Below are 27,755 nucleotides of genomic sequence, written 5' to 3' on the forward strand. Positions count from 1 at the left end.
TTAATTTAATTTCTTTAAAATATTTAGAACAATATATAACTTAATAACTTATAGATTATATTATCAAGCATATAATAAATAAATAGTTAAGACACTAATAAAAAAGGTGAAATATTAATTTTATTTAATATATATAATAAATCAAAATAAATAAAAATTATTGGCAATTTAAAAGATTCAGTATTATCTTGTTTAAAATGTCTTTCTAGTTTTTGATTGTCATTCATAGACACTGAAAATAGCATTAGCACTTGTAAATTTGTAGATAAAATGAGTAATTTAAAATGTTTGTAGCAATTTAAGAGTAACTAAATACTTTAAAAAAGATGAAATAGTACTCCAAATTAATAAATCTATTGCTAAAGTAATCAAATAATTTTCTATCCAAATATTAGAGTCTGATGGAGACTAATTAGACATAGCAACAAGTATGGAATAGTAGCAGAAAATCAAGAAGCAAAATATCAAAAAGTAACCAATAAATTTAAACACTTTCTTATTTAATGCAAATTTCAAAATTACTTTGAATATTCCAAATAATGTAGAAGCTATTATTGATAAGACAAACAATTTATCCATTGATAAATCCTATTCAAACACAGAGTTTATAGTCAAGAGCCATATTAATTAGTTATAAAATATACTTAATCTACATAAGCGAGATTGACTTTTATCAAAAATGATGAATATTTAAATTATGTCATGGAAAATACAAATTCCTCTAATCACTGAAATAGTTGACAAATAATTATAGGATTTTTGTTGGATTTCTGAATTTTTTAATTATTTTAGCTGTTTATTCATTTATTTTGTTTATTATTTTGTTAATTTAGCTTGATTTTTTTATTGTTCCTCATCACTTTATGGACTAACTTTTTGATTTAAGAAATCTTCGAATATTGCAAAGTTGTGTTGATCATGATTTTAGCATTCTTAATAATTTATTCTGTACTAATCATAAGGATTATTTTCACTACTTTTATTTGTTTCTACTTCAGATCCTAAAAAAATTTACACATTTGTCTCAGCTTCCGTCTTAGTTAATGTGTTTTGATTTTATTAGTTAAAATGTTCTCTCATATCTATTTTAATCTATAAAGAATGATCTAATCTTTAAAAATTATTCCCTTCTGTTTACGTTTCATTATATTAATTATCTTATTTATGTTTATTATTTAGAAGATTGGAGGACTAGAGCATATGAGTAGCTTGAGGTGTCTATTAATCTTTTGAATAAATTTATTTATAAAATTTTAGACATAAATAAAAAAAAATATCTAAAGATAAATTACTTGATGTTGGACTGAATTAATTATTATTCTAATTTATATTTAATTAAGTATGATCATCTTATTTGGGTGTGTTGTTTTTTTGATTTAAATTCACTTCTTATTTTTAACTATTTGTAAGCTTCTTCTAACTGTCCTCTTAGATAGTAGTACTTTTTCCAATAGTAGAAATTCCAATAAAAACATTATTTAAGTCTGCTTTATCTAATCTGCAGCCAAAAATTAAGCTACCAATCATCAAAATGTTTATTAAAATTAATATATAAATGCAAGCATATTTATACCAGTCCTTTAGACTACTAATTTACTTCACTCCTTGTTGACTAAAAATATTTTACAAATTTTAATTGTCAAATAAAGAGTCAACATCAGCGATTAAAGTTGTATAATTAGGTTTAGAACAAGTGCAAGTAGTTGAAAATGTATCTCCTTATTTAACTGTTTTAGATGTACAAAAAGATTTTACCCAGCTGCCATCTTCTTACCTTTAAGTGCAAACTACTCTATTATTTCCTTTCATGTTTTAGAACTATAAATTTATGGGTGCAGGTAAATCTATATCGTTATCTTATTATTGTAACCTTCTAGATGAAGAAGCAATTCCAAGTTTAGGATAGATAGCTGGAAAAGTTTGTTATAGCTGGTCTTTGAGGTTTTAAGAATTAGTAAGTAAAAGATATTTTTAGTACTATTCAATAAATGCCTACTCAAAGCTATAAATGTTAGTCTTCCAGTATTAAATTTATAAATTATAAATATTATTTGAATCAGGCTATGTATTTTCTTGACTTTGACTGTCTAAATTTAAATAATTTTAAAATAGATTCACTTCATCTATTTTTTGTACAAAAACTTTAACTTGAGGAGTATCCCATAAAATATTTGGTTAATTAGCATAGAAAGTCAAAGCTATATTAGCCTAAATTAAAAAAATATCATCCATTCTACGTTTATTCCATTCTATTGATGTTTTATTATAAACTGTAGAAGTTAAAGTATCCATTGTTGTTCCTACCATATTAAGCATAATCAACATCGATCTTCTATAAGTCTCTCTTAAATCTTAGGTAAAGGGTTTAAGTTAATTCATTATTTAAGTATTCTGGTTAAGTAAACTTTCAAGATTATTTAGCCTGTTTACTTAGTTTTCAGAATCAGGACTGTTTTTTGTATTATATAAATTTTGTAAGCATCTAACATCAAATTCTTAAAGCGATTAAGACATAGAATCATTACTTATCTAATTTGGTAAATTGAGTAATTATTTTTTCATATTTTCTTTTACTTCAGAAACAAACTTTGAAGGTTATTCATTAGAGTTTGTATTTTCAAAGTTTTATATGCATTAAATCATCATTCCATAAGAGCAAAGTTGCTCCTCAAATTCCGAATTAGATTGAAAATTTTAAGCTTGCTAGTTCTAACTAGTCAAAAATGATTCATATTGTTGCTAATTAAAAGAATTTTATTTGATTGTTATGGGATTTGAATACCTTATTTATATATCATTGGAGTCTTTGACAAGAACTATAAAAACAATTTACCCAGGTGGTAGGAATGTAGTAATTGAATTAACAGTACTAAATTTACTTAAATATTATCTATAATAAATGTTAGGGAATTATTGCTCTTTGTTCAATTATTCCGCTTGATTATAATATAAAAATTAATAATATAATTAGGAATTATTATTGCTTTGGCAGTTATTAACTTGTAAAGATATTTAATCCACAAAAGCAACTTCATTTCCACCTATTTAATATTAAATTAATTTAAATTTATATAAATTATGATAAATTAATTACTTATTTAAGTGCTAAAAATTATTTAGCAATTATATGGTGGAGGAGCTGTTGTAAAGTAATATCTCTTACTAAAAGCCACCTGTTTATTACTTTAGTTGATAGCATAGAATCTATAGTAAAGCTTGAATGATGAGGATAATAAAGAATCTGGTAATTGTTCATTAATTTAAGAGAATATTGTTGTTTCTCTCTGAGATTAAAAAGTTAATGTTGAAGATTAATATGTTTTACTATAAGTGTAATTTAAGCTTTATTACAGATTAGAGTTTCTAGCATTATAATTTAAAGCAAATTATAGTAGCTAATTAGGATTTAATTGCTTTTAGTCATAACTTGCATCATAATTTGCTCCAATAGTGGCTGGTAAAGTTTAATAAATCACAATATCAGTAGCACTATCTATTGTTCCTGAATAACTTCCTATTAATGTTATTTGATAAGATCCACCAAAATCAAAAACTTCAGGCATAATAGTAATAGACTAAGTTTAAGAAAAATTAATTTAATTAAACCAGACACCTTAACAATTTTGATTCAAAACAAGATCAAAACAACTCCAGGTATAAATATATTATGTTGGGTCTTGATTTTAAATTGCAGGATCACTAATTTATGCATATATTGTTATAGCTTGTCTAGGATCTATTTAATTCTTTGCCCCTCCAACTATTTAAACTACCATATTCTTTCTTTTAATAATTAAAGGTAGATTAAACCCATAACCTTAGACAGAACTATATTTAGGTACTCCCTTTTTATATTTAAATTAAAAAATTAAATTTAGTAATTAAAAAATAAAAAAATTATTTTACAAAAAAATTATACTCTCCTTCATTGAAAAGAAATGAATCTAAAGTTAGTGTGTAAGGAAATTGCTAAATTTATAGGGAACTCTATTTTATAAGATTCCCATTTGTTTTATTTGTAATTACGTAGGAAAATGTAATACTAGTTAAAGGATTAGCTTAGAAATCATTAAAATTGCAATTGACAGATAACTAAACTTAATCAGCATTTGTAAGAGGAGTTGTATTCAAAATTGAACCTGTGCAATTAGTGAAAATAGATTATTCTGTTGTATATGAAGCTGTAGAAGAAGATATCATGTTGTAGGGATAAGGACTTACAACTGAAATAGTAAGAGAAGCTCCAATTTCTCCAAAACTACTACTGGGAAGTTCAATACTTTGGCTAGGAAATAAATGTAAATTTTGCTAAATCGAATAAATATCAGTATCTGAAAGTCCTGAAGATTTAACTATCTGTACAGTAGGTTGAGAATTAGTGAAGTAATTATTCTTTTGCACAAACTATAAAGATGGATTTATGATGTAATTGTCATCATGAGGATAAAAATAATAATTAGAGTTTGTAAAATAAGATTGTGGAGTTGTAAAATTGTTGATTCCATGATAAACATATTAAGATTATCCAGTCAATTACAGATTTTAGTATGTGATTGAAGAAGCTGGAATTTTTTTATTTAGATTATCAATAACAAAAATTTATTAATAATTAAATTCAGGTATTATTTTATAGACTCCTTATGTTAAGTCAGTCTGTTCTATTTTATATTAAATATTATTCAATTAACAAAAAAATCAAATTAAAATCTTTACAAACATTGATATGAAATAGATTATTAAATTGTGAATCGAGGGAGCATTCTATAATTTGATTATTTTAATAATCAGTAGAAAAATTTGTTAAATAATTTAAGCAATTTGAATTAGAGGGAGTAAAATCTGATTAGCCCCCAAAAGTGATATTTGCGCTGAAGGTGACAGTCACTTACCCTTAAGAATATTCAGCTTAGTAAATGACATTAGTAAGTTATGTACACCACTCTTTTTTAAATATAAAAAGTAAGTATAATATATTTTATAAATACGTTAATTTACTATTATAGAGTGAATTTGGACTTTTACACGCACAATCTGTTCCTATTTTAGTAAAGCCTTGATAGCAATAATCATTCTAGTTTTCTGACCCACAGAATAATTAGTTTGAACCACATTATACGCATAGATTATTGATAGTTTGATAACCAACAGGACAGCTTGTACAATCTGGAAGTATAAATTTATCAAAACATTTCAAGCATACATCTGTCTAAATTGTATCAAATATTTAGCAATTTTAAGAAGCGCCTTATCTTATTTGGAGTTATCTATTTTCTTTCTAAAATTCAAGCAAATCCACTATTTCTTAAATCCTTGATTAACCTTAAGCTATTATGCAAAACAAAATTGAAAGTAATAATTTATTTATTTGTTGGGTCATTTGCCAATAAATGAAATTATTTATTATAATTTTTTTCTCTTTTTAAAGATTATATTAAATTTATGGATATTTTTTCTGCTTTTCTCTCACAAATTTAAGTTAATTAAGATTAAAAAAATTGAATAGTTTTCTATTTAATTAATTTCAAAAGTATATGTTAATGAAATAAATAAATAATTGCTACAATTTATTTAAATTTATAGATATTAATATGCATCTACAGTTAGCTTATAGATTTTATTTAAAATATACATCTATGATGAAACTAAAATTTATTATAATAATTTTTTTGATAAAGTATGACCAAAACATATATCTTCTTCTAGTATCATATATAGCATTTAAATCTTTATACATATGATATCTTAATATATAATAAAATTTAAAAGCTATTTGTGTATATCCTATCAATAAATAAATCATGTGTGGCATTTTTTTTTTTGTTACATAAAAATATTATCTAGAAAAAAGAAAATCAGAATTAATAATATTTTATAAAATTTTTGAAATGAAACACATAATCTTAATAAAATACAAGCAAGAATATATTTCTGTTTGTTATAATAATTTCTGATAATAAGGTATATTTTAAAAATTCAATTTATTAATCTATCTTTCTATTCTAAATATTTTTGTTTCTATAATCAACAACTTTATAAACATTAAATTTGAAGAATTCTGTTTAATTTTACTGCATCTACTATAAATATTTATACAAAATACTTTCAAAAAAAAAAAACAAATAATTTTAAAAAACAATGACTGAGTTAAATCTAGTAAAGTAACAAAGAAAATCAGCCATGATTTAAATAAATATGCAACAATTATAGCAAGTAATTATTTGAAGAAGATTTTGCTTTATTTATGATTTATTGTTTCTTTCATAAGAATTTTTAACTTAATAATCTTAAAATTTGTATTTTTTAAATTTATATTTCAGTTAAAATATTTTAATTCATCAATAAAAATATAAATGAATGCTCTTAGTTTAATTTCAGAATAAATTAAAATATATAAAAATTATTATAAAAAAACAAATTTAAGTTAAAAAAATAATAATTTTTTGATCAACAGTATAATTCAGTTTTAGTTATCGGAATTTCGGTAGGGTATTTTTTAAATAAAATATTCTAAAAATTAATTGGTAACAATTATTTTACTTAATTTTACTGAGCCAAAAAAAATATATGAAAAGAAAATCTTCCAAATAAATAAATTTATAAATGTTTTTAATTTTAAACTTACAATTAAAAAAACAAAAAGTCATTCATATTAATAAAATATTATATTAGCAGTTGTTAATTTAAATATAAAATGAGAAATTTTATACTTTTGTAATAATTACAATGTTATATAGTATTTCATAGCTGAAGAAATAATGCTCAGAATGAATATATCAATAAGTAAAGTAGCAATGTAATTTACTATCCAGTTATTAGATTCTTATGGCGATTCATTAGACATCACAACAAGAAATGAGTAATAGCAAAAAATTAAGAAACAAAAAATAATAAAATATCCAATTATTTTTAAAGCTCGATTGTTTAAAACTAATTTTAGAATAACTTTAAAAGCCCCAAAGACTATAGAAGAAATTATAGACAGTGCTATCACTTGTGGAATTGTTAAATCTCCTCCAAATACTGAATTGATTGTGAGTAGCCAAATAATTTAATTATAGAATAAGCTTATCCTGCTCAAACGAGAGTCTGTAATATTATATACCATGAAAATCTAAATCAGATCATGGAAAACACATATTCCTTTTATTATTGTAAGACTAGCTAAGTACTCTTAAATTTTTTTTTAAGAATACTCTTCTCTTTTTTACTAAAATTTTAATTATAAATCTTTTTTTATTTTAGATTTACTTTAATTTTCTGTGCCACTTTTATCATATAAAATACTTTATTATTTTTTTATCGATTCTAAAATGTTAAATATATGAGTTTCGTGATTTTAGCACTCTTAATAGTTTATCCTATACTGAGTATTTGGATTGTATTCACTACTAGTAACTATTTAATTACAATTATCATTCTTTTCTTTCTCTTACAGCTTGATTTATGGATATTAATAAAATCCTAGATTTTAATTTTGCTATTAATCTGTTTCTTGTTACAACTCTTGTTTTTAAATTTACTGGTATTATACCTATTACTGAACTTGTGTATCTGCTTAAATCGTTGGATAATCTTTACATATTTAAGATTCACCAACATAATTTACTTCTTAAATTTAATTTTCTAGTTTTTATTAAATTTAGTTATTATTGTCTGAACTTTCTGGTTTAGTAGCAGCATTTTCAAGCTATTGATTTTCTAATATAACAAAAAAATTAATTTAAAATTTATATTAAAATAATTTATACCTAAAGTTAGTTAAGCATTTAAGTAAGCTATGTATTTACTGACTTATATCTTAGTACTTTAATCAAATATTGCTCTACTTCTTCCTAATGTACATACTTAGCTTTTATAAATATTGATTTTATCTAGCTTTATTCCAATAATGATACTTACTACCATTAATATATTCAAAACTATGAGAATATAAATACAAGCATATTTATACCAATTACTCATGTTGATAATTGATTTGAATCCTTACTCACTAAAAATAGCCTACAAATTTTAGTTATTAAATAGAGCTTCAACATCAGCTACTAGCGATGTGTAGTGCACCTGAGAACAAGAACATGTCACAGAAAAGGAGTCTCCTTGATTAGTGGTTTGAGTAGTGCAAGTAGATTTACTCCATCTACTGTCTTCACTTCTCTAAACGCAAGCAACTTTTTTATTCCCTTACAGATTTGAGAATTTCATTTTAATAAGGGTTGTTTAATTTAAAGTTAGCTGCTGTTGTAAGTGCCTTCTATTAGAAGAAACTAAGGTAATGTTTGGATATATAGCTGGATATACTTATTAAAGTGCATACTTCAAGTTTTGAGAGTTCGTTAAAGAAAGGAAGCTGTTGTATTAGTCAATAAATTGTTAATCAAATGAGTAAATATTCGTTTTCCAGTATTGCATTTAAACGTAATATATTTTATTTAGATTAAAATCTTTTTCATCATAGAGTTGTTGATCATAATTTAAATAATTTTTAAATAGATTAAATTCATCAACTCTTTGAGCTTAGATTAGCGTTTCAGGCATATCCCAAGAGATCATTTTCTAGTTATCTTAAAGGACAAATGACATAGCATCTTATATATAGATAAAATTATTGATTCTATCTTGGCTCCACTACAAAGAGGGAGAATAACTAAAAGATTGCATTTCAATTATCTAACCAGTTATGTTGCATAAAATTAACATTGACCTTTTATAGGTTTCTCTTAAATCTTGAGTTAGATTGAGATGTTAAATAACCTAAGTTATCTGCTAAACTACATTTTAAACATCTTAAATTCTCTATGTTAAATTTTAATAATCAGGACTATTTCTTGTAAGATAGAGATTTAACAAGCATCTAAAATTGAATTCCTAAAGAGATTGAGAAAATATATCATTAGGTATCAAGTTTGGGAGAATTAGAAGTTAATTTTTCATATTATATTTGAAATTATTAATAAGAGTAGTCGGTACAATATCTGGATTAGAACTTTCAAAATTGTGAATACATTCTACCACAATACCAAATGTGCAAAGCTCATTTTCATATTCTTGTTAATCCATATAATTCTACGCTTGGTTGCTCATTTTAGTAATAAAAGCTTCATGTTATTATTCACCAAAGTCATTTTGTAGAATTGTAATTCCTTATTAAAATTGAGCTTGAACTCCACTTTAGTCTTACACTAGTACCACAAAAACAATATTACCAGGAGGTAAATAAGTGGAAATAGTATTGTTTGAGCTAAATTTATTTAAGTATTATCTATATAAAGTATCAGGTAGAACTCCTTCTTAGTTTATCAGTTAAGCTGAGTTGTAGTATAAAAATTAGTAAATGAGTTGAGAATTATCGGAGCTCTGGCAATTATCTATCGATAATGAAATCAAATCTACGAATGCAACTTCCTTTCCAGCTTTAAAATAAATTTAAAATGAATAAATTCTAGTTTGAATAAATTTAAAAAAAAGGAATACTTATTGGAGTTTTAAAATTAATTTAGCAACCTTGTGGAGGACTAGCAGTCTAGAAGTAATATCTTTTGCTATATCCAACTGTTTAATTCTTTTAATTAAAAGCATAAAATCTATAGTAGAAAACAAAAGAAGAAGCAAGAATTTAATCAGGTATAAGGTAGTTAATTTAAGAATATATAGTCGTTTCTCTTTGCTAGGGAAAAAATATTGTTTAGTCTTAATATGTTTTAGTGTATGAATTAGTAATATTAGAAGACAATAGTATATTGGAATCTGAATATGAAAGTAGAAATTTTTAAGTTAGGCTTGGATTTAAATTTCCAAGATCATAGCTTTGATCGTACTATACAGATATTATTGCAGGCTTAGTTTTAAAAATTACAACATCAGTACCTGATTCTTAAGTACTTTAGTAACCTCCTGTTAAGGTAATTTAATAAGACCCTCCAAAATCAAAAACTTCTGAGTTTATGGTAATAAATTAAGTTGAAGGAAAATTTACAACATTTGACTAGCTATCTAAGCATTGTTTATTTAAGTTTAAATCAATACAACTCCAATTATAAGTATACTAAGAAGGATCTTAAGATTGAATAGCAGGATTGTTTACATATCCTTAAATTTATAGAGGTATTCTTGGATCAAGACCAACTTAAGTCCCACCAATAATTTACACAATAAGAGGCGCCTTTGAAATATTCAAGGTAATTAAATTGCTCACTCCTTAGACAGATGAGTAAATAGGGACTCCCTTTATTTTATTAAATTTTTTTATTTGAAATTAATATAAATAAAATTTAGTATAGTTCGAAATAAAAACCAAAAAAGCTTTTGAATTATTAAATTAAAGCATACCTAAAAATAATATTTGCCAGGTTAAAAAGTATAAGGAGGTATTGTGATTGTGTAAGGAAACTAGCTTATCTATAAATCAAAAGATTAGCTATATACGATTTAAGGTGATAAATTATATGATTAATAGGATGTTTAGTAAGCTTAATATGCATTTTAACTTGCTACTTATGAGTTTGCATAATTTTATTATGTAATATTGTATTGAAACGATATTGGTGTTTATTGGTTAGCTGTGAAATCATTAAAGCTGCAATCAACTGATATCAAAATTTAGTCTGAATTTACAAGATTTTTCTTATTAATAATATAAGTCTTGCATTTTGTATTAACAGAATTCTCTGTTGTGAATGTAACAACTGAAGAAGAGATTAGGTTATAAGGAAATAAGCAGGTCACATCAATTGTGATTGAAGTACCTGTATTAGCAAACTATATAGGTAGCTAAACATCATATGAAGGAAAGGTGGAAAAACCTTAATTTATTTACTATAAGTCGTTTGATTATAATAAGTTAGATGATGAAATAGAAAATTAAGGATTAGCATTAGTAAAATAGTTGTTTTCTTATATAAATTAGCTTGATTTAACAGAGTAATTATCATTAATTGATTAGTAATAATAAGCTGGATATTCAAAATAGCATTATGGGTTTGAAAAATCATTTATTTAGTAATATACAAATTACTTTAAAGAGCTTAATTGCTAATTTTAATATGTTATTGAAGTAGCCTAGTACTAATTTAAATTATTATCTACAGCGTAGATCTAAGAATAGTTAAATTAAGGTATTATCTCATAAATCTTTTAGTCTAAGCTGGTATTATCTTTTTACAAATAAAAATAAATAATTAAATAAATAAATAGGAACGAATTTGTATTAAAAAAGGCTAAAAGTCAAAAAATTAATTTAATTTTTTTTATCTTTTGAAATAATTTCAATATTTCCAAGGTAAAAAATTCATAAAAACAAATTAAAAAAAATATTTTGATCTTCACTTGAAGATTGACTATTTAAAGTAAAGCTAAAAATTCAAAATTAATTTTAATAAAATATTTTTTTAATAAAAATGGGAAAATAATTATTAAAAAAAATTTTGCTTTGTTTTCATCAATAATTTCAATTTTAAAAAGTAAATAAGACTATCTTTTTAATTAATTTAGTTAAAATTTTCATTACTCAAGCTTATATGGAACTGATTTCTATTTTAAGAGTTTAATGCGCACTAAATTATTGACTATCCACCATAGTCCGTTAAAAAATTTGTTAGAAATCCACAGTTTGAGTTAGAATAAATTGTTATTCCGCTATCACCTAATGTTATATTTACACTAAAAGAAGCAATTATTTCTCCATTTTAGTAACTTGCCTCATATACCAAATCTGTGAGTTGTGTACACCATTCTTTGAAAATTTTTATTAAGATTTAAAATTTATTTATTTAATTTATTTATTATTTTACTGTTATAAATTTATTTTGGAAGTTCGCAGATGCAATCAGAACCAATTTAAGTAAAACCCACGTAACAATAATCTTAAGGATTAGATGATCCACAAAATAATTAATGAGGACCACATTAAATGCACGAATTTTTGACATTTTTATATTCTACTGGGCAACTTTAGCAGTCAGGAAGTAAGAATAAGTCGATGCATTTTATACAATATTAAGGAAGTACTTAATCTTAAACTTAACAATTTTAATTTGAATTTGTCTAACTACTTTATAGATTTCTTTACTCTTTTTAAGGAATTACTGAACGAAGACTATATTCTAGGGCAAATACGCTTGGATTGATAATTTGGCAAAGCAAGCAAAATATTAAGCAAATATTTTTCATTATTTTGAGTTTACAATTTAATTTTTAGAAGGAAATTTATTATATCAATTTGCAATCAATTCTTTTATATGACAATTAGTTATAAAATACTTACTAACTATATTACATTCTTACACTTATAAATATTAGCTTTTGTTTTTAATTGTTATTGATAAATTTTTTTAATTTAAAAAACATGAAAAAAATAATGGCTATCATGTAATAAAGAATTTAGAATAATGCCTTTAGCTAATCTAAAATCATTTAAAGCTTTCATTTATATTTTTTAATCATAAAAATACATTTAAGTTTTTTATATAAAATACAATAACATATATTTAAAATAATATCATAGAGCTTGCTACTTATATTTGTTTTCACTTTCGTTATGATAATATATATTATGAAGGATATTTATATATTTGCAATATGAAAAATAATTAATTTAACTTATTTATGTAAGATATAAAATGTTATTTTAGATATACAACAGCTTTTTATTTATTAATTATAATGAAAATATATCCATTTAACAAAATATATTTTACCGTTTTTGCTAAAATTTGTATATTACGTACTTAAAATATATAGATTTTTTTCTAATGATATAATTAAAAATTGTCATCATTCTAAAATAATTACATTTAAATAATCTTTGCTTAAGATTTTTCATTAAATCAAGTAAATGTCAACTATATTCAAGATTTATTTTGAAGAATTTTTTATTTATGAAAAAATATGAAAAATGGCATTTGTTAAAGATATTTAATTTAAGTAAAAATAATTTTAAATACAGAATATAACTCATAAACTATTAGATTTTTTATTTTATTTAAATTATTTGTAAATCAATAATCTTTCAGCTCTTACAGTAGTAAGCTTGCTCCTATATATTTCATAAATATGTTTTTCCTATTCAAGAAACCTACTAATTTATATGCCAAGCATAATTTTAATGCAGAGGATATTATACTAAAAAAGAAGGTGCACATTATAACAGAGTAAACAAAAGCCATTATCCAAGTATTCGACTAACTTACAGATGAATTAGCTAAAGACACTAATATTAAATAGTAACTAAATAGAGAAAATAAGAAGCAAAAGATATAACTTAGACATCTGATCTTCTTTTATTTATGAATCAATATAAATATTATTTGATATAAAGCAAAAGAGGAAGAAGAAATAATTGTTAATATCATAATCTAAGATAGGGTTAGATCTTTTCCAAATACAAAGTTTATCGCTAATTTCCAAATTAGCTAGCAATAGTAGTTACAAATTCTTATAAGGCTCGATTATTTTTTGTTGTAGAGTAGAAATATAGAGAACAAAGCATGAAACAATCCTATTGCTCTAAAAATTGATATTGATTTGATATATTGTTAGAATACTATTTTAATTTCTTATTCATTTTAGGTTTTTTTGGGACTCTGCTCATTTTATTTATCTTATGATATATTATCTTATTTTTCTTAAGAATTTTCTTCATCTTATTTAATATCTTTAACATTTAATTCCTATTTTTTTTCTTTTTATAAAATTAATATTAAAATCCACATTTTGACAAAATAAATTATTTTTTCTTAAATTTTAAAAATAACTTGAAATGATTACCTTCATATTAACTTTGTATTTCCAAAGAAACAGAATTTTATTTCTCGTTTTGTTTTACTTAAACGCTTTGCTATGATCTAATATGCTCCAAATTTATTAAAAAACTAGATGTCATATATAAAGTACACTTTTAATCTGTTTTATTTGCTGCAATTATTGACAAAACAAAAATAATATTTATAGCTAGAATAACGTAAATGGTTGCATGTTAGTGCCAATTTTAACGTGAAAAAATTTATAAAATCCCTTCTCCATTTATAGAATTCTATAAGTTATCTATAGAAATGAGATAATCTAAATCATTTATTAGAGTTGTAAAAGAAAGTTGTTCACATTCACATGAAATTATCTTTTTATTATTTCTTTATTTTGAAACTTTAGAACAATATTATGTAGTCCATATTGAGTCAACTTTTTAAACACATTAAATTTTATCATCATAGTCAACTTCTTCAAAATTGTAACAAACAGTTAAATTCATCTTTTAAGTTATTTATTTTTCTTATTAAAAAAGAAGCCTATTTAAATCAATTTCTTAGTTTTTCATAGATTCACGAATATTTATAGTCATAGAAGGATATTTTTACATTTTACTCTTCACATAATCCATTCCCATTTTTTAAATATGACTAGAGTATATTTCTAAAAACTAATTATCCTCAAAGAAAATATTTTCCTTCCAATAAATTTATTTAGTTTCAAAATATTTACATTCAAGATTTTAAAAAACTGTTTCTTGATATTAAGTAAGAGACAAGTAATTACTTGCAACTTCTGTTTTATTAAATAAGTTCACTTTTACTACAAAATCTTAGAAGTCATGTTAAATGTTCTTTTAGTTAGGTTTTAGTGTTAGAGCTAACTCATCTGCTATATCGCACATGAGTTTAACGTATGAAGTTTACCAGTTTAATAAATTCTAATCAATTTGATTGTTTTTGCAATAAACAACTTTATGAATTAAGTCTAGAGAAGAATAAAGCTACTTTTAAAAATATTCTTTTAGCTCGTTACTGACTTGATTTAATGCATTACTTTACTCTTATATACTTTCAAAAATATTTTATACATTTAAAAAAATATTTTTTTATTAATCCTTGCTTGAAAATTAGCTGTAAAGTTTATAATAAATTCTAATAATGAATTCTTGAAGATAATTATCATAGCTTAATTTAGATGATAAGATATTTAATCTTTATTCAATCAAGTCTTTCATTTTGATAAGTGAGTCATCATTTTAGAATAGTATCGAATTTTTATTTTCAATATCCACAATACATTCAGCTATCATATTTAATAGAAACAATATTTCTTCATTTTAGTTATTCATAGAGTGATATTCAACCTTTCTGAATTGCTCATCAAAAAATTATTTATATTACATTTTATCTAAAGTTGCATTCTACACGTCAACTCGTGTAATGTAGCTTGATTTTGCATTATATTTATCTTAAACAATGACTAAAACAAAAATCTATCCTGCTGGTAAAACAGTTTTAACAGAGCTAGAAGAAGAGAGTCTTGTTAAATAATTTCTTTCATATTATTAACCATAATATAATTCTTACTAATATTCTTCAAAAGAATGATAAAACATAAATTAGAAATACAAGCTACCTTCACTTTAGCTAATACAATTTTAAACATCTATTTGAATCTCATCTTAAAATGCCTTTATATTTTAATCTAAAAAAATATTATGAAAAAGTTAATCAAAATGCAAAAACTCTAAATTAAATTTATCTAAAAAATTAATTTACAAATAAAGATTATCAAAAAAAATACCATAAGTTCTTATTAATTTAGGGATCTTTAACAATAAATTTTCTAAAAATATTAATTATTTTAAGTATTAAAAGAAAGGAAAAAATGTTTTTTCAAAAACTTTAATTCAGCAGAATTTATGGTATTTTAATATGATAATAATAAATAAATAATTAAATAAGCATGTAAATAAAATAGTACCTTAATTCTAAATGTTTATTAAACAATTTTTGGGAGGCTGTCTTAATATGAATTAATATTATTGAGTTTTTATAAAATTTTTTGTGACAGAATGAATAACATAAAATGTTATATCTATCTTTTGAGTATTTTCCAAAATAGTTGGTAGAATGTATTCTTCTAGTTTAAATTGAATTCGATTTTATAAGTAAATATTAGAGAAAACACTTTAAAATCCATTAGTATTAAATTCTAATTAATATAGCAGATTTTAATTTTCCATATTTTAATTTTTAACTTTTATTTCAAATTATAAAATTTAATTTGATGCGATAGCTTAAGTTTTATAAGATTCACCATACTTAATGCAAACTTCCTTCTCAATAATATCACATTAGCTTTCAATGAATTTAACATCACCAGAATCTGATTAGTTGTCAGTTGGTATTGGAATTGCTTTAATTTTTATATTATCATAAAGATAATTATTTTGAATATGGTTCAAATGAAATATTTTTACTTTTGGTTTAGGAGATAAGGTGAAAAATTGTAAATAAAAGTAAAAGCTTCTTCATTATCAGAGATTATTTTTGTATTAATATTTTTAATTAATTAAATTTATATAGATTTAATAGTCTTCTCTTTTTAATTCACAATAATTTAATTTATTTACTGACTAAATTTAGTGTTATTAAATACCTAAATATAGAATTTATCTTTTAAACAGACACTAAAATTTAAATATTGATTAAATTTATTTACCTATTTCAAATAAATTAAATAAATTTATCAATTATATTCATAAAAAAAATATTTAGCAAATAAATAGGTATCTAAAAATTTATAATTTGATGAATTAATCTTCATTAACAAAAATCAAATAATTTTATTCAAATCACATTAATACTGCATTATTAAAACTGGTTAATTTAACAAGTTTTTAAACTTAATCAAATTGAATAAAAATAAATACTTAAAAAAAATATGAATTATTATTTGCAAAATAGCTAAACTCTTTGTATTTTAAGGAAAGAAAAGGTTTCTAAATTTAGTTAATTATGAACAATTTATAATACTAAATATTGGTTCTAAAATATATGTAATAGTTTATTATTTGATACCGCAACATTTTTAGTCTCGTTCTCACAATTACCAAAAAAAAGAGAGGCTACAAGAAAAATGTAAATAATTAGAATAATTTGGAATTTTCCGCAAGAGTTGAAGGATTGTGAACCTAATGATAGATTTAAACAAAATAAAAATTTACATTTTTTAGATTCATCACAACTCCACTCCTTACACGATTCAAAGAGAAGTCTTAAGATATTACTAAAAACAAATTAATTAAGTATCTCTAATTCGAATCAAAACATAAATTCATAAAAATAATACTTAAAATAGCAAAATATCCATTCAAATTTAAATAATAAATTTATGCAATTTTAAAATAGATATTTATTTTATTTCAAATTTATAGAACTAGTTTAGTTTACAAAAATTTAAAGGATCAATTTAATAATTGCATTTAGTTGTAATTTACTATAACTAATTTTCCTATTAAAATTAAGCAGTAAAAGCCTTTGTATTTTTTTAAATATTTATTACTTTTTACTTGCTTTAATTTTTAGGAATACTAATACAAAAAGGTATGTGATACCTAGTAATTTGAAAACTATGCAGTAGATTACTTTAAATCTTTTACAAGAGGAGGATTTTATATGACATTATGAATTATTATTCATTATAGTCTTTAATATTTTAGATATTACTTTTTTTGAATTTAACATTTGTTAGACTCTTTTACACTTTATGTTCTAGTCTATTAAAATCTATATTACTAATACCTTTAATAGAAAATAAAAGGTCTAATTTAAAGTTTCTATTATTAAAATATTTGAAATTAATATGGTAGTAACTTGATAAATACTAACTACACTTGCTTTTTTAATCATTTATATAAATCCCTGTAATTTTTTATAATTTAGTTTTATTGAAATGCAATTTTAATGTCAAAAGATGTTTATTATAAGCTTTTTATTTTTATTTTTATTAAAATTGGAATGGCTTGCATTTTTTAATTATCTTAATATTTAGTCTTTTCACTTATAGATTTCATGAGAGTTTGATTTTTATTTGAATATTATAGTTCTATTTGTAGTTGATAAAGTTTGAATAGTACGAAATTTAAACTTACTTAATTTAAATTTTAAAATTTACAATAGCTGTTTCTTTTAACATATTTTATTTATGCAAAAATGTAATTGAATATCTATTATTTAATAGTTTTTAAGAGCATTCAGAAGAAGAACTTTTAAAAATCAAAAGCTTATTATTTTTCTATCAATTATTCTGAAGGTATGAATTTTTCTTTATTTGCAAGCTATTTCTTATTTTTTATTAAAGCAAATTCTTATTTTGCTACAAAAAGAAAATCTATAATTTAAGCTGTTTATTTTTCATTTGGATATCCTTTTATTATGTTTAAAAAAGTTATTGAATTTAAAAATAATTAATAAGTTACCTATTATTTGCACTTAACAATTTGTAAGATTATCTTTATTTATATTGTTTTTAAAATATTCATTTTTGAATAATCTACATTTTTCATTAAATAAATTGCTTAATTATTTAAATTTCTCTTTAAGTTGAATTCTTGTTATATTTTTCTTATTAATTTAATTAATTTTTTATATAGATCAGTAATCAATAGTAAAAAATTTTATGAAAATCTACTTCACATTAAATAACTAATTTATCATATTTTATTTATGTTTAAATTATCTAAATCCTAAAAGAAAGTAATTAATTTACTTATATAATGAACTGAATTAAGAAAAATAATCTTAAATTTTGCTAATCTTTGAATCATTAATTAAAAAAGCTTTTATTCAAATTTAAACAAAACTGACTCCATAAAATTTGAGTTTATCTTAATTTGTGAATAGCAACAAAAAAAAATCGTTAATTTAACAACAATTTTGTTTACTTTAATATTATTTCTGAATGATTGATTTAACATAAATACTAAATAATTAAATTATTAATTTTTATTTTTAATTTATGTCTACATTTTTTATTAATGTTAAAATAGTTAAAAAGGATATGTTCATTTAAAAATTAAATTACAAAAATTTTAGCTTAATCCAAATTTTTTGGTAAAGTTTTTAAAACAATGGGTCTTACTTAATTAAGAAGAATATACAGTATATACTTAAAATATACAGATTTTTTTCAATAGTATTACTAAAAATTATCATCAATCTAATATAAATAATACATTTAAACATTCTTCTATTTAATTTTTTTTATAAATCAAATAAATGTTAATCAAGTACTAGATTTATTTTGTAGAATTTTTTATATTTGAAAACATATAAAAAAAGACATTTTTTAAAGATATTTAATTTAGTAAAAGTAATTTTAAACACAAGAAAAACTCATAAACAATTAGATTTTTTATGATATTTAAACTTTCATTTTGTATTTATATTATTATAATATATTAGCAAATCAAAAATCATTGAGCTATTACAGTATTAAACTTGCTCCTATAAACTTCAGAAATATGTTTTTCCTATTCAAACAGCCTACTAATTGATATGCCAAACCTAATTTTAATGCTGATGATAGTATACTTAAAAATAAGATGCACACAATTAGAGAACAAACATATGTTAATATCCAAGTATTCGACTAACTTACAGACGAATTAGCTAAAGACACTAGTATCAAATAGTAGCTAAAGAGAGAAAACAAAAAGCAAAACAAATAACCTAGACATCTGATCTTCTTTTATTTATGAATCAATATAAATATTATTTGATATAAAGCAAAAGATAATGAAGACATAATTGACATTATCATAATCTAAGATAGGGTTAGATTATTCCCAAACACAACATTTATTGCTAATTTCCAAATCAATTTACAATAGTAGTTACAGATTCTAATAAGGCTTGACTATTTTTTGTTGTAGAGTAAGAATATTGAAAACAAAGAGTGAAATAATCCTATTGCTCTAAAAAATGATATTGATTTAATATATTGTTAGAATACTATTTTTATTTCTAATTTATTTTAGGTTTTTTTGTGGTTCTGCTCATTTTATTTATTTTATGATAAATAATTTTATTTTTCTGTAGAATTTTCTTCATCCGATTAAATATCAACAACTTTTAATCCCTTAATTTTTTCTTTTTAAGAAAGTTAATATTAAAATTGACATTTTTACACAATTATTTCAAAATAAATTAAAAATTTTATCATTTAATAAAAAAATAATTTTTAATTTTTCTTAAATATTAAAATCTTTTGATTTTTTGTAAATTTTAAAACAATTTATTTTCACTGAATAAATTAACATAAAATTATTACCTTCTTCTTATTTTTGTACTTCCTAGCAAACTTAATTTTATTTCGAGTTTATTTTTACCAAGGGATTTTGTTGCGTATTAATAGATTCCAAACTTACTAAAAAATCAGATGTTATGAATAATTTGCACTTTTTATCTGTTTTTTTTGCTACAAATATTGATAAAGCAAACATAATATTTATCCCAAATATAACATAAATAGTAGCATATTAGTGCCAATTTGAAAATGACAAAATTTTGGAAATTCCTTCACCATCAATAGAGTTTTAAAAGTTATCTTAAGAAATAAGATAATCTAAATCAGTAATAAGAGTTGTAAAAGAAAGGCTTTTACATTCACATGACACTATTATTTTATTATTTATTTATTTTTAAACTTTAGAACAATATTATGTAGTCCATATCGAATCTATTTTTTAAATACACTTAATTTTATTATTGTATTCAACTTCTTCAAAGTTGTAACGAATTGTTAAATTCATTTTTTAAGTTATTTGTTTTTCTTTTTAAAAAAGAAGCCTATTTAAATCAATTTCTTAATTTTTCATAGATTCACAAATAGTTATAAGTATAGAAGGATATTTTTACATTTAACTCCTTACAAAATCCATTCCCTTTTTTTAAATAGGAGCAGAGTATATTTCTAAAAACTAACTATCATCAAAGTAAATATTTTCCTTCCAATAAATTTATTTAGTTTCAAAATATTAAGATTCTAGTTTTTAAAAAGCTTTTTCTTGATATTAAGTAAGAGACAAGTAATTAGTTGCTACTTCTGTTTTATTAACTAAGCTCACTTTTACTACAAAATCTTAGAAGTCATACTAAATGTTCTTTTAGTTAGGTTTTAATGTTAGAGCTAACTCATCTACTATGTCACACATTAGATTAATGTATTAATTTTACCAGTTTGATAAATTCTAATCAATTTGATTGTTTTTGCAATATACTACTTTATGAATTAAGTCTAGAGAAGAGTAAAGTTACTTTTAAAATTATTCATTTTGCTCATTATTCACTTGATTTAATCCCTTGCTTTACTCTTTTATACTTTCAAAAATATTTTAAATATCTTAAAACACATTTTTTTATTAATCCTTGTTTGCAAATTAGTTGTAAAGCTTTTAATAAATTCTAATAATGAATTCTTGAAGGTAATTATCATAGCTAAATTTAGAAGATAAAATATTTAACTTTTATTCAATCAAGTCTTTCATTTTAGTAAGTGAGTCATCATTTTGGAATAGTATCGAATTTTTATTTTCTATATCCACAATGCACTCAGCTATCATATTTAATAGAAACAATATTTCTTCATTTTAGTTAATCATAGAGTGATATTCAATCTTTCTGAATTGCTCATCTAAAAATTATTAATATTAAATTTTATCTAAAGTTGCATTCTCCACATCAACTAATTTACTATAGCTTGATTTTGTATTATATTTATCTTAAGCAATCACTAAAATAAAAATTTATCCCACTGGTAAAACAGTTTTAACATAGTCAGAAGGAGAAAGTTTAGTTAAATAATTTCTTTCATATTATTTACCATAATTTAATTCTTTCTAGTATTCTTCAAAAGAGTGATAAAACATAAATTAGAAATACAAACTACCCTCACTTGAGCTTGTGCAATTATAAACTTCTATTTGAATCTCATCTTAAAATGCCTTTAAGTTTTAATCTAAAAAAATAGTTATTAGTTTTATTTAATAAGTTAAAATGAAGAGTTAATCTAATTACAAAAAGCTCTAAAATAAATTTATTTAAAAAAAGAACTTTTCAAATAAAAAATATTCTCGATAAAATACTGTAAATTTTCATTAAATAAAATATGAAACTCTTTAAAAATTAATTATTTTCTGAAAATATTTAAGGAATTAAAATAAAGTAAAATATTTTTCAAATTTATTAATTAATGAGGAGATTATACTGTATTTTAATAGGATTCTTATAAATAATTAAATAAGCAAATAAAAGAATACCTTTATTCTAAATGTTTATTAGACAGTTTTAGGGAGGTTATCCTATCTTAAATAAATATTGTTAGGTTTTTGTGAATTCTTGAGTAATAGAATCAATAACATAAAATGTTATATTTATATGTTGAATTTTTTCTAAAATTGTTGATGAAAAATATTCTTCTCGCTTAAATTAAATGAGATTTTATGAGTAAAATTTAGAAAGAACACTATTAAATCCTTAAGCATTGAATTCTAATTAAAATAACAGATCTTAATTTTCCAAAGTTTAATTTTACATTTTTATCTCAAATTCTATAATTTAATTTTAAATGAAAGGTTATTTTTTGTAAGATTCATCATAATCTATATCAAAAACAAATTATCCTGTTTTAAATTTAATCTCATCAAACAAATTTTATTGAAACTTATTAAATTATGTATGAACTCTTATAATATATTCATTATTGTTTTTCAAATACCTAGAAGGTATTTACAGTTAAAGGTTTTATGCCATACTAAAAATATTTAATTTATCCTGACATTTCTATTTTGTTGACACATCATAGCAACTCCAATTATATAAAATATCTTGATTGGTTTATGGATACATAACCTAGCTTTAAATCATAATAGACTCATTAGTATTCATATGAGATATGTTGTTTGTTGTGATTTTCAATTACATTTAGTTTTAGTTGTTTATTTTGAAATATTTTACTTATTTATTTTGAGTTTCTTAATCTAGAAAATATTTTATTCCTACCTTTATAAATTAATTTATAAGAAAATTTTAAACAAATTCAATAAAATTTACTTCAAATAAATATTCTCCGTTTAAAAATTCATTAGCTTTTACTTCTTATTAATAATAATCACCATGAAATGATAAATTTTAATCAAAAATTTTTAACATATCTTCTATAAAGTAAATTGTAAGATATCCTACAATTTAATCTTTTTTTAATACTTTAAACTTTGAAATTTCATTTTTGATAAAAATTTAAAAGAATTAAGAATCTCCTTCTTTAAAAGTATCTACTTCAAAAGCTATTTCATACGACTGTACAACTTCGAACTCAACATATGAATTTTTAGACATAGGTATGACAGCATATTAACACTCAATAAATATTGTGTAAATGTTATAATTTTCTACAGGTATAAGCTATTCTATTAATAAATCTTAAGGGTATCTTTCTAAACTATCTATGATACTTTCAAAATTTTTTTTCCTCTAAGGATCAATATTTTCTATTTCTCCCTCCTACTCAATATTAATACCAGACTGATTCTAATTAAGAGGTAACGACTAACCAAAATAATTATAATTAAAGTTAATTTAATTTGCTTGTATTGCATTAAAATGGTCTTTAGGGATAGTGACTTCTCCAAATATTTTATAGTGAGTGTATTTGAATGAACACTCTTTAGATAAATCATTTATTTCATGATATATTTTTTCATTATCTGAAATGACAGGATCTTCTTTGATATTATCTGGTAAGTATTGTATTGATGATAAATAATAATTTATAAATCTTAAATTATCTTTTATTTATTATTTAAAAAATTATTTAATTCTTTTTTTTAAAGCTCAAAATAATTTATTTTTGAAAAAAAATACTTTTTTGTTTAAATAAATAAAAATTTTAACAATTATTTTTACAAAATTTTACATTTAACTCGCTTGTATTAAGAAATACTCATCTTAATCTCAAAAATATTGTTGAATTCAGGATTAATTCGGCATTAATTGGTATCTTAAATTACAACAGTATCTTTTATGGGATCACAATTCATTTAGCTGAATTGATATTAAGCATCCTAGTTGATAGTAAGTAATTAAATATCGTCACTAAATTTTGCTTTGATAATGCCTTGATCATAGAAAAAGTAGTAGTAAAGGTTTTATCCATCTTCATACCATTCTTAATTTTGAATTAAATAGTTTATTTTGTTGATAAAATTTTAATAATTAAGATTACCATCAAGATTATCGTCATCTTTAGATGAGCATTTATTATTAATAAGCTAATACTCTGCAAAACATGAAATAACTTAATCTTTATTACAATATTTTTCCCCTTTCTTACATTTTTAGCAAGTATTATTGTTGTCTCTATAGTAACCAATAGGACAAGATTAGCAGTCTTCAAGTATGAACAAATCTTTGCACTTAACACAAACTTCTTTCTCAATTATATCACATTAGCTTTCAAAGGATTACTCTTCATCAAAATCTGATAATTCGTGATTTAGATCAGCTAAAATTTTTTAATATTACAAAGAAAAATATTATAAATTAATCCAAATTAAATTTTATTTTTACTTTTAATTTTGGAAATCAGATGAAAAACTGTAAAATAAAATAAGAGCTTCTTCATGGTAAAAATTTTATTTGGATTAATATTTCTAAATTATTTAATTTATATTAATTTAAATAAAATCCCTTTTTAATTAACAATAATTTCATTTATTTTTCTGACTATATTTAGTTTTTTTAAATACCTAAATTTAGTATTTGCTTTTTATTTATTGAATTTGTTTATTTAATAAAAATAAGTTAAATAAACTGAGTTAATTACCTTTATTAAAAAAGATATTTAGTAAATAAATAGTTGTATCTAATGACTAAATGAATCTTGTAAAGTAAAAATGAAATAATTTTAGAATAAAGTTTTTATTCATACCAATTATACATACTAATTGAATGAGTATTTAAACTTAACTAAATAATATAAAAATAAAATCTTAAAAAAAGTGCATTAGCATATTTAAAATAATTAATTTGAATTCTGAAGCGAAAGGAGGTTACTAGATTTAATTAATTGTTAATGATTTTTATCTAAATTAATTAAATATTGGTTCTAAAAATATATGTAATAGTTTTGTTTTTTAACAGTAAAACCTTTATCTTCGCTTTTCTCAGCTTGCATAAAAAAGAGATTCGAGTTCGTAGCCCTTCAATTTTTTCTCGAAAAGTTTAAAATTTTTTAATTTATTTTTCATATTTCTAGCGGTCTGCTTGTGATAAACAAAATAAAAATTTTAATTTTGTGATATACTTTGCAAATCGTAACACAAACAGTCCAAATAGAGGTTTTACTGTATTACTAAATAACAATTAAATTAACAATGCTATTTCGAATCAATGAATAAATTTATTAGAATTCTACTTAAAATAACCAAGTTTCCAAACGAAAAATATAATAATTAATAAACTTATTAAATTTATATAAATAAATATTTATAGAAATCAGATTAATAGAACGATTTAAGTAAATAAATTTATAAAAAATTAATTAAATAATTGCATTTAGTTGTAATTTACTATTACTAATTTTCCTTTTAAATATAAGCAGATATACCCATTGTATTTTTAATTAATTATTACTTGCTAATATTATTAGGAATAGTAATATGGAAGGTTACTTGAAACCTATTCTTTGAAAATATGAAGCTTACTTCAGCCTATTTTACAAGAGGAGGATTTTACATAATATCAAGAATTATTATTTTTATTAAAAAGTTTGGATAATTTGGATAACTATTTTTTATAAATTTAATCTTTTTTAGACTCTTTTATGCTTTCTGGTCTAGTTTACTCTAAATCTATATTACTAATAGCTTTAATAGATTATTGAAGGTCTAATTTCAAGTTTCTATTATTAAAATAGTTATAATTAGTAAATTTTATTAAAATAATAAATAATACACTTACTTTTTTGATTATTTCAGTAAATCAGTGTGATTTTTTATTATCTAGTTTTATTGAAATGCCACTTAAATATCAGAAGAAGATTTATTTTAAGCTTTTTGTTCTTATTTTTATTGATATTATTATTAATGCTATTCTTTTAGTTGCATTTGCTGGTATTAATTATTTTAGTTTAATATTTGATTCAATTTACTTGTTTGTATTTCTTGGGAATACTATTTTTATTTGAATATTTTAGTTCTATTTGTAGTTGATTAAGGAGTGGATGGTATTAAATTTTAATTTACCTAACTAAAATTTAACAATTTACAAGAGCTACTTCTTTTTACCTATTTTATTTATAAAGATTTAGGCAAACAAGTATTATTGAATATTTATTCTTTAACGCTCTTTTAAGAGTTTTAAGAAGTTGATCTTTTAAAATCAAAAGCTTATTATATTTCTATCTATTATTCTGAAGGTATAAATTTTTCTTTATTTGCAAGCTATTTTTTGCTTTCTTATTGAGTCAAGTTGCTATTTTGGTATAAAAAGAGAAGCTCTGACTTAAGCTATTTATTTTCTTTTTTGACATCTTTTGATTAGGTTTAAAATAGTTATTAAATTTAAAAATAATTAATAAATTACCTATAATTAGCCCTTAGTAATTAGTAAGGTCGTCTTTAAGTATATTGTTTTTAAATTTTAATTCATTGTTCTCATTTTCGAGAACTCTACATTTTTCATCTAAAAAAACTGCTTGCTTATAAAAGTAGTTTTTTTCTTCAGTCAATACTTAAATTTTTAAATTTCTTTTTAAATTGAAGTCTTCATCTTCTATTCTTCTTTTTAATTTCATTAATTCTTTATATACCTCAGTCATTTATTATTTGTAAATTTTAAGAAAATCTGCTTCACTTTATATAACTATTTCTGCTATTTTTTTATTTAAATCCTATTTTATGAATGTTTAAATTTTTAAATCCTAAAAGAAAACAACTAATTTACTTAAATAAATGAACTCAATTAGGAAAACTCATCTTAAACTTTGCTAGGAACCTTTTAATCACTATAGAAAAAGCTTTGATCGAAATTTAAACTATTTGGACTCCCTAAAATTTAAATTTATTATAATATATGAATAGCAACAAGCAAAATCATTCATTAAAAATGTTTACGCTAGCCTAATGATCTAATGGTATTAACATCAATACTGAATTATTATTTTATTAATCTTTAACTCTTAAGTATATCTTCATTTAGAATAGAATCTTCTTGCTAAAGTTAAAGATGTAAATTCTTATTTAAATTATTTTCCTACTAAATAGAAGACTCCTCTTTAGTTTTGTTTTTGGTAAATGAAGCTTCAAAATCAGAGCCTTCTGTTACTTCTTTAATTGCTTCTCTAATAGTTTATTTCATTGAAAATTAGTAGATATGAATATGTATTTATTTATTTGCGATATTTGCAGTTAAATTAACAATATAGATAAATAAGTTGATTATTTTTTACGTATTTTTAATAAAATTTAAATGAATAACTAATATTTTTTTTAATTTTGTAAAAATTAGTTCAAATCTGATTAAATACTTTAAACCTATATTGTATAACATTTTAAATTAATTCATTATCATGCTTTATGCAAGAACATAAAAAATAACTATGAAATTTAACAAATTTAACTCTTAAAAATATGCATTTTACTTAAAAATATTTTTTTTTGCAATAAAAGTTTTGTAAAATTAAAAACTAAGTGAAGGTTATGAAAAATAATGAATATTTGATTTAACTTCCATCTTATTTACTAACTAACGTTGTAAGATTAAGTACATTTAAAATGAATATTAATATTTGTGCATTAATTAATTAGGTTGGTCATATAATTAACTAGTATTATAAAAACCAAATTCATTTCTTTTATGAAAGAGTCAGTTATAGTAAGGTTTTACTACTTGTAGAATTTTTAATCTATTTTTTAGGTTTAAATAAGTTGTTTTTTTAGTTAGAAGTAA

The 27,755-nt window shown here is 21.8% G+C and overlaps 3 protein-coding genes across 3 annotated transcripts; all 3 read right to left on the reverse strand. All coding sequences in view use genetic code 6, as the record gives it.

Annotated features, from left to right (window-relative positions):
* Window positions 1-219: 219 nt before the first annotated feature.
* On the reverse strand, window positions 220-12,165 carry TTHERM_00300150 (REJ domain protein; the record flags this gene model as incomplete). Its single annotated transcript, XM_001024542.2, has 12 exons — window positions 220-1,226; window positions 1,293-3,041; window positions 3,095-3,845; window positions 3,907-4,658; window positions 4,714-4,941; window positions 5,023-5,325; window positions 7,249-7,698; window positions 7,749-9,410; window positions 9,472-10,222; window positions 10,327-11,150; window positions 11,504-11,728; window positions 11,787-12,165. The coding sequence occupies 12 exons, from the start codon at window positions 12,163-12,165 to the stop codon at window positions 220-222; spliced, it is 9,081 nt and encodes a 3,026-aa protein (XP_001024542.2).
* Window positions 12,166-12,992: 827 nt separating this feature from the next.
* Window positions 12,993-16,280, reverse strand: TTHERM_00300160 (transmembrane protein, putative; the record flags this gene model as incomplete). The annotated part of the gene is made up of 4 exons (XM_001024543.2): window positions 12,993-13,675; window positions 13,762-15,447; window positions 16,063-16,161; window positions 16,226-16,280. 4 exons carry the CDS (start codon window positions 16,278-16,280, stop codon window positions 12,993-12,995), a joined length of 2,523 nt encoding a protein of 840 aa, XP_001024543.2.
* A 2,935-nt stretch (window positions 16,281-19,215) lies between these two features.
* On the reverse strand, window positions 19,216-27,164 carry TTHERM_00300170 (transmembrane protein, putative; the record flags this gene model as incomplete). The annotated part of the gene is made up of 12 exons (XM_001024544.2): window positions 19,216-19,898; window positions 20,080-21,765; window positions 22,067-22,808; window positions 22,860-23,593; window positions 23,722-23,973; window positions 24,031-24,309; window positions 25,414-25,592; window positions 25,651-25,707; window positions 25,767-26,337; window positions 26,391-26,697; window positions 26,751-26,854; window positions 26,921-27,164. The coding sequence occupies 12 exons, from the start codon at window positions 27,162-27,164 to the stop codon at window positions 19,216-19,218; spliced, it is 5,838 nt and encodes a 1,945-aa protein (XP_001024544.2).
* Window positions 27,165-27,755: the final 591 nt, after the last annotated feature.

Source organism: Tetrahymena thermophila (genome assembly GCF_000189635.1).
Source record: "Tetrahymena thermophila SB210 genomic scaffold scf_8254379, whole genome shotgun sequence".
Taxonomy (NCBI): Eukaryota; Ciliophora; class Oligohymenophorea; order Hymenostomatida; family Tetrahymenidae; genus Tetrahymena; species Tetrahymena thermophila.